Raw genomic sequence first — 7,473 nt, 5'->3', positions numbered from 1 at the left:
CCTCCTGTCTCAGCCTCCCAAGTACTGGGATTACAAGCGTGCACTACCACGCCCGGCTCTACTTTGTTTTTTTCTTTTTGCAGGTTTGGGGATGAAATCCAGGGGCATTTGACCTCTGAGCTACACTCCCTGCCCTATTTTTTATTATTTTTGAAACAGGGTCTCACTAAATTGCAGAGGGCCTCACTAAGTAGCTGAGGCTGTCCGAGAACCACGATCCTCTGGTCTCTGCCTCCTGAATGCTGGGATTAGAAGCGTGCGCCTCCACGCCCGGCTCTACTTTTATTTTGAATGGGCACTTCTTGTTCGCACACCTCCCTCAGGCCTGGAACTCCTCTGCACCCCACCCCCCACGGCAGGGCCTGACCCGTGGCCCTGTGAGCCCGTCCACCTCCTCCTTTCTCCATTTCCCAAAGGGAATGAAAGGGAATGAGAAAAAGGCCGCCTCTCGTCTCCCCAGCCCTCAGTGGGACCCTGGGAGGAACTGCACAGCCATCTGAAGTCTCTGGGCTTGGCACAGGGGTCCATCACGAGAACAGAATCGACGTGGACTGTGAACAGAAATCAAGAGAGGCCCTCCCTGCTGAGGGCTTCGAGTATGAAAGGTCTCATTTTATTGTCATCATAAAAAAATCAGTGGAAAAAAAAAGACTATCGCACTAGTTTGTGTGTTACAATAACTATTTTATAAAGTCTGATCTGATCCGTGCTGTGCGCGTAGCCCTGGCCTCGGCCTCCGGGCAGGAAGCCGCCCCTGAGCCGGCGAGCCCTTCCTGGCTGCCTGCGAGGGCTGGCTGCGGGTTCTTCTGGCTCCATTTTCTGGTCCTTTCACTCTCCAAAACAGGGCTGGGGACAAATGTTCACAGGAGGGCGGCCTTGGGTCCAGCAACGTGTCTCAGGATGGGGCTCTCCACAGGAGAGAACCAGAGAAGTTGAGGCAGAGCTGGGCATCTCTGTATCACCCGGGCCTCGGGGCAGAGAGGTGGGGTGGGCCACCCAAGACCAACCGCAAGGAGAATAAATAAATAAATACTGTATACTGCGCAGCTCCCCAGCCTGGCCCGCTCCCCCATGAGGGGGAAACTGAAGTGGACTGGAGGCAGGGCCCGGCCCCGCCCCTCAGACTGCCCTCGGACTGAGAGCCGGGGCTGCGAATGTCTGCGCGGTTCTGGTGGCTGGGGCGGGCACGTGTGCGGAGGCCTGGGCCCAGCCCGCGGGGCGAGACGAGGTCCTGCCCGTCTCCCGGCCACCCACAGTAGAACTGGGACCTGGGGGCGGCCTACGTCTGCGCTGCGTGCCGGCCCCCTGCTCGTTCCTCCTGGTCCCGTTGCCAGATGCGCGCAGGGCCCAGGATGGCTGGCAGGGGGACGGCGGGAGCCCAAGTCCTGCTGGGCCCGTGTCCCTTCCAGGGTGCGGTGCATGCGGCTGAGCAGGGCGGCCGCCCGTCAGAGCCGGAAGGGGTACTGTCGGAGGTAGTCCGCCATGCGCCGCGGCAGTGGCAGGCAGTCCACGTCGGCCACCAGGCGGTTGATGACCAGGCGGCACAGGTGCTGCAGGCTGCGGGTGCTGCTCCTGCGCACAAAGGGCTGCACCAGCTTCAGGTGCACAGCGGTGGCCAGGGGCACAGGCCGCGCCGGGGCGCCGGGGGCCTCTTCCTTGGGCACGGGCAGGGCAGGGGCAGGGTCGGGGCTGTCGCTCCGGGCGTCGGCAGCACAGGAGGCCACGTAGTGCTGCACGAGGCTGACCACGTCCGGGAAGGCCAGGATGCGAGGCCGGGACAGGCAGTTGGAGTCCAGGCGGAAGCTGGAGTCGGCGTACTCGATGCGCACGTTGGTGGGGCCGCGCGTGGTTTTGACCGACAGGGTGAACAGGTAGCTGGGGTGGGTGCTGTCTCGCACCAGGAACGTGCCCTCCGGCATCTTCTGCAGGTGTTGCCGGGCCTCGCTGGCCGTGATGGAGCCCCAGTACCAGCCTGGACGAGTGGAGAGGGGCCGAGGGTGACAACCCAGGACCGGTCAGGCCTGCGCATCCCCTGGAGAGGGCTCTGCCTCTCCTCTCAGGCGCTCAGGGCAGGGCCGAGCCTCCCCGACAGGCCCAACCTTAGGAGAGGGCTAGCTCTGCTCACAGGGCTTTGCGGACTCACCAGATTCCCGCAGGTAAGAGAAAGTCTTGGCTATGCACAGCAGATCCTCCTCAGGGTCCAGCACCTTTGGCTCCCTCTCTGGCTGGACTGGGGTCTCTTCCGCCCCCTCTTCAGGGAAGGCTCCCGCAGGCAGGGGCTGCATGGCCGGCTCGGGAGGCTCCAGGGACTGGGCCCACATGGGCCGCTGCCCAATCTGCTCCACAGTCAGCAAAGGACAAGATCTAGAAGAGGGGGTGGACGGTGAGCAGAGGCCTCACACTCCCCCATCTCCAGAGCTGCCTTCTGGGGGTTGAACCCAGAGCCTCGGGCATGATAAGCCAGCGCTCTGCCAAGCTATACCTCCAGCCCTTCAGACCTTTTTTTTTTTTTCCCCCCTGGCAGTGGGGATTGAATGCAGGGGCATTCTACCTCAGAGCTATACCCTCAGCCCTATTTTTTAGTCTTATTTTAAAACAAGGTCTTACTGAGTTGCAAAGGGCCTAAGTAGCCGAGGCTGTCCACAAACCGTGATCCTCCCGTCTCAGCCTCCCAAATGCTGGGATTACAAGCGTGTGCCACCACACCCTGCTTTTATTCTTTTTTTTTTTTTGTGGTACTGGGGATGAAACCCAGGGGCATTCTACCTCCGAACTATACCCCCAGCCCTATCTTTTATTCTTTCTTTATTTTTATGGTACTGGTGGTGGAACCCAGGGACTTTTCTACCTCAAGGCTATATTCCCAGACCTTTTTTTTATACTTTATTTGGAAACAGGGTCTCACTAAGTTGCTGAGAGCCTCACTAAGTAGCTGAGGCCGGCTTCGAACCTGTGCGATCCTCCTGTCTCAGCCTCCCAAATGCTGGATTACAAGTATGTACCACCGTGCCCAGCCTTATCTTTATTTTGAAACAGTCTCACCGAGTTAGTTGCAAATGCCTCTCTAAGTTGCTAAGGCTGGCCATGGACTTTCAATCCTCCTGTCTCAGGCTCCCAAGTACCTGGATTACAAGCGTGCGCCACCATGCCATGCCCGGCTCTATTTTTTATTTTTTTTTAATTAAAAAAATTTTTTTGGTGGTACTGGGGCTCCTGGAAACCCTTCTACCTCCGGGCTATACTCCCAGACCTAGTTTATATCTTTATTTGGAAACACGGTCTCTTAAGCCAGCGAGGCTGGCTTCAAACCAGCGCGATCCTCCTGTCTCTGCCTCCCAAGCACGGGATTACAAGCGCGTGCCACCATGCCCAGCTCTATTCTTTAATTTTGAAACAGGGTCTCACTGAGTTGCAAAGGGCCTCACCAAGTAGCTGAGGCTGGCTGCAAACCGCGATCCTCCTGTCTCAGCCTCCCGAATGCTGGGATGACAAACCTGTGCCACCATGTCCGGCTTTGCAGACCCTTTTTTGAAAGATTCTTTTCCATTCCCCTGAACTTACTAAATACTAATTAATCTGTTTTGTATCAGTCTCAAATACAGATAATTCCCTATAAGCATTTTCAGAGACCCCACCACAGTGACAGGAGCCAGTGCACAGGAGCCTGTTTGTGCCCTCCTGGTGGAGGGGGTTGGCTGATTCAATGGCACTGGTCCTGGCAGAGCTGTGGGATGGACCTGCCTGGGGCCCTCCAGGGAGTGCCCAAGACTGTAACAGCAAGCTCCTTGCCCACCGACAGGAGCGTCTGTCAGCAGGGCCAGGTCCCCACTGGCTAGGACTCAGGCTGATGCAAGCCACCCTGACAGGCCAGACTCCCCCGCCCTGGTCTCTTTTCCTCACAGGGTAAGGCAGACTGCAGGGGCCTCTAAAGGCGCTGGCAAGCCTCACCTCCACAAATGCGAGCTCCGTCAAAGGGCAGGGTGCTCAGACCACATTCCAGATCCCACCTGGCAAGCCAGCCAGCCAGCCCCTGGGCTCTCAGGTCTGGTGCACAACACGCTCCCCACCAGCCCAGACACGAAGGTGCTGGCAGCATCACAGCCTTCGGTAGCTGCGGGTGGGGACTGAGCTGGCCCGGCCTGAGCTCTGGCTTCTTCCAGGGGAGCCCACCCAGCATGGTGGTCCTGGGCTTCTTCCCGGGGAGCGGGGCAGGACTGGCCTTGCTTCCTGAAGAAGGGACCACTGGTCTTTCCTCATTCCTAACAAAATACACCCAGGCTCCAGTGCCTGTCCTGTCCCCTGCTCGGTCAAAGGACCCCTTGGTTATGAAACCATAGGCCCTGCCCACTCTGGTGGGGGAAGGCCGCGCTCAGAGTGATGACAGCCCAGAGCCATGGCGTGGGGGTCACGGGGGAGTCAGTCAGGGTCCGCTTGTTCCCAAGCTTAGTCTCCAAGCCCCAGGCAGGAGTCAGAAGAACGCGCTGCAGACAGAGGTGACAGCCCGGGCACACAGTGCCAGGTACTGTTTGTGAAAGAGGACGAGGTGGGCAGGGGCCCGTGGCGGGAGGCGGGCAGTAAAGCCAGACCCAGGGGCACAGAGGACCCCGGGAGGTTGTGGCCCTGTGACCACTCGGGGGGAGAAGGGCTGCATGGCGCACACTCCCCGTGGAGTACTTTTCCACACCCACCCTGGTTCTGATGTGGTGGCTCTGGAATCCCGCCGGGGGAGCTGGCGGCAGGACTTCGAGGTAATGTGCCTGCTGGAGCCTAAAGCTTGGCTGGGCACCTTCTGGGAACGCCATGACTGGGCAGCTCAGGGTCTCTGCAGGGGTCCCACGAGTGGGCGCGGCGTGGAGTGGCTGGGCTGCTCACACAGGGTCCCGAGAGGGCTGTGTATCTGGCAGGGGTGGACATGTCATCGTGGTGGGGGCAGGGCCGGGGGCTCCTGCGTGGGGACACACGCCAGCGGGGTGAACTCAGCCTGGGGAGGACCCTCGGCCGAGCTCTAGCTCCAGATCCTTGCCCTCTCCCCTAGAAGAGCACAGCTGTTCTGAGGCCGGTCTGTTGTGGGGTGGGGGTGGGGTGTTGGGTAATGACCTTGCTTCCCTACACCCCACTCTAGCCCCGAGGTTACAAGGGACAAGGGGCCCTCAGCTGGGAGGGCAGCGCGCGCGTGTGTGTGTGTGTGTGTGTGTGTGTGTGTGTGTGTGTGTGAGAGAGAGAGAGAGAGAGAGAGTGAGTGTGTGAGTGAGTTGGGCGGTAGGAACCAGAGTCTCAAAATTCAGGGTAACAGGGGGAGTAGCCTTCCCAGCACGCCCAGGCCCTCTTCCTGGAATAGAGGACTGCTCAGAGCAAGGGTACCTCAGCCTGGCCCCACCTTCCACTCTCCCTCACTGGGCACCGTGCCCGTGAGGCTACCCAGCTCCCCCTCCCACGTAGACCTCTTCCCTTCTCCTTGGGGCTTCCTCAGCTTCTGTCAGACCCGCGGAGCACATCAGACCTGGCTGAAGGGGTTGCCAAGGCCCAAGCTGACCAGGTGTGCCAAGAATGCCCAGCTAAGGTGGTGACTGGTCTTATCAGCCCCCCACGCCCCCCACACCCTCTGGCGATATCTGGGAAATTTGGAGGAGGCAGGCGGGAGCCCAGGTCCTCATCACATTGCAGTCCCTGCTGGGCTAGGAAAAGGGGGGAGGCTTATTGGGGGTGCACCCAAGGGCTGCTGGCTATCAGGTGCCAGGCTAGGGAGAGGCCAGAGTCTCCCGGTGGCTTCCCAAGTAGAGCTTAATTGCTGGCCTGGGGCAGGGGAACGGCCATCTGGATCGGCCGGGCAGGGGCTGGCCAAGGTCACCAGGTGGTAGGCAGGGTGGCCGGCAGGCTAGGGGTTCCGAGGGCTCTGGGTGCAGGTCTGCGCTGGGGAGCCACGTCTCAGGGCGTCCATCTGCTCCAGGAGAACCGGGGGCGCTCACCCCGCGTCCGTGGCGGCCGGCCCCTGGCTTGCCTGTGCCCTCGGTGAGTGTGGGGTGGAGGGTCGCAGCCCCGAGCAGGGCCACCTCCTCGAGACCCTTCCGCACTGGCCACCCCCGCCCGCCCCGCCCGCCGCGAGCGCGCTTACCCGGGCACGCAGAGGACCATGTCCCGGCGGCGGCGGCGGCGGCGGCGCGGGCTCGGGGGCCGCGGCAGGGGAGGCCGTGGGCGCGGGCGGCGCAGGGCAGGCTCCGGGCGCGCCGGCGGCGGCACTGGCCAGAGGTGCCCGCGGACCGCGGGGAGGGCAGGGGGCGGGCCGGCGGGCGGGGCGGCGCGCCGCCTCCCGGTCCTTTGTCCGGCGCGCCCCGGCCCTTCCCGGAAGCGGCTCCTTCCCGGAACCGCGGCGGGCGGCGGCGGAGGGCGCGGGGGCGCCGGCGCGGGCGACGGGACCGCGGCCCCGAGGAGAAACACCTTTGACAGATTTCCAAGAACTTTCCAGGAAAACGGGGCGGGGCTCCGCGAACCGACCAATCGCGGCGCAGGGCGGAGCCGGGCGGCCGGGAGGGCCAATCGCAGCGCGTGGGCCCGGCGCGCGGGGCGGGGAGCCGGCTCGGGGAGCTCGGGCCGCGGCTCTCGCCGGGTCGCGGCGCCCCCTGGCGTCCCGAGCGGGCGCCGGCCGCTAGCCGAGCGGGCGGGCCCGGAGCCGCCCCTCGGGGGGCTGCCGAGGGGGCTCGGGGAGGTAGGCGGGAGGGGAGCGGTGGAGAGCGGCGCGGGAAACCGGCCGGGTCCTAGGCCAGCGGCCGCCACGCCAGCAGGATCCACGCACGAACGTGTTCCTGGAAAGGCTTGCGGGGAAGGCATCAGGCGGGCCCCCGGTCGGTCTCTAGCGGGGCCTCCAGTCCGCGACGACCGTCGACTGCAGGAGATGGCAGGGCAGCCAGCCTCCCTCCCCACGACTGTCCAGGCTGGCCGGCGAGCCCTCCACAATGCTAGAGAGACCTGGAGCTCCAAACACCGGGAGATAATCGGGGGTAGGGTGATGTAGGTGCGGAGCCACAGACAACAGCCCGGAGTCTTCTCTACACGTGTGCGTCAACAAGTAGTGTTGTCCTCTTTCTGCAGAGGAGAAGCCAGATCTCTGAATCAGAAGCCCAGGCCACTACCCAGACCCCTCCCCCAGCACACGCGGGGTCATTAGACTGGCCAGGCCGCATCTGGAAGAACTATAGGGTCTGTGAGGACCTCTTCCAAGCTCTTGGGCCGGAAGAGCTGGGAGATGAGGTTTGGAGAATCAGCAGGGTGCGCGCGCGCGCGCGCGCACACACACACACACACACACACACACACACACACACGCAGTGCCCAGTGTGTCTCCTGACTCCTGAGCTGCGAGATCCAGGGCAGGGGTAGCAGAGCCCTGGCTTAGGGGCTGGAACTTTCCCCAGGACAGACAAGGCTCCGTGCGCCTGACCAGGTGGAGCGGAGGAAGAGATCTGAAAGCCAAACCCG

General features: G+C 62.5%; 1 protein-coding gene across 1 annotated transcript; it reads right to left on the bottom strand.

The window, feature by feature from the left end:
* Positions 1-1,445: 1,445 nt before the first annotated feature.
* CISH (cytokine inducible SH2 containing protein) lies at positions 1,446-6,132 on the bottom strand (the record flags this gene model as incomplete). Its single annotated transcript, XM_080695972.1, has 3 exons — positions 1,446-1,972; positions 2,144-2,364; positions 6,113-6,132. The coding sequence occupies 3 exons, from the start codon at positions 6,130-6,132 to the stop codon at positions 1,446-1,448; spliced, it is 768 nt and encodes a 255-aa protein (XP_080552098.1).
* Positions 6,133-7,473: the final 1,341 nt, after the last annotated feature.

This window comes from Muscardinus avellanarius, assembly GCF_963383645.1.
Source record: "Muscardinus avellanarius genome assembly, chromosome: 5".
Classification (NCBI taxonomy): domain Eukaryota; kingdom Metazoa; phylum Chordata; class Mammalia; order Rodentia; family Gliridae; genus Muscardinus; species Muscardinus avellanarius.
This window is presented reverse-complemented; position numbering and strand designations above follow the sequence as displayed.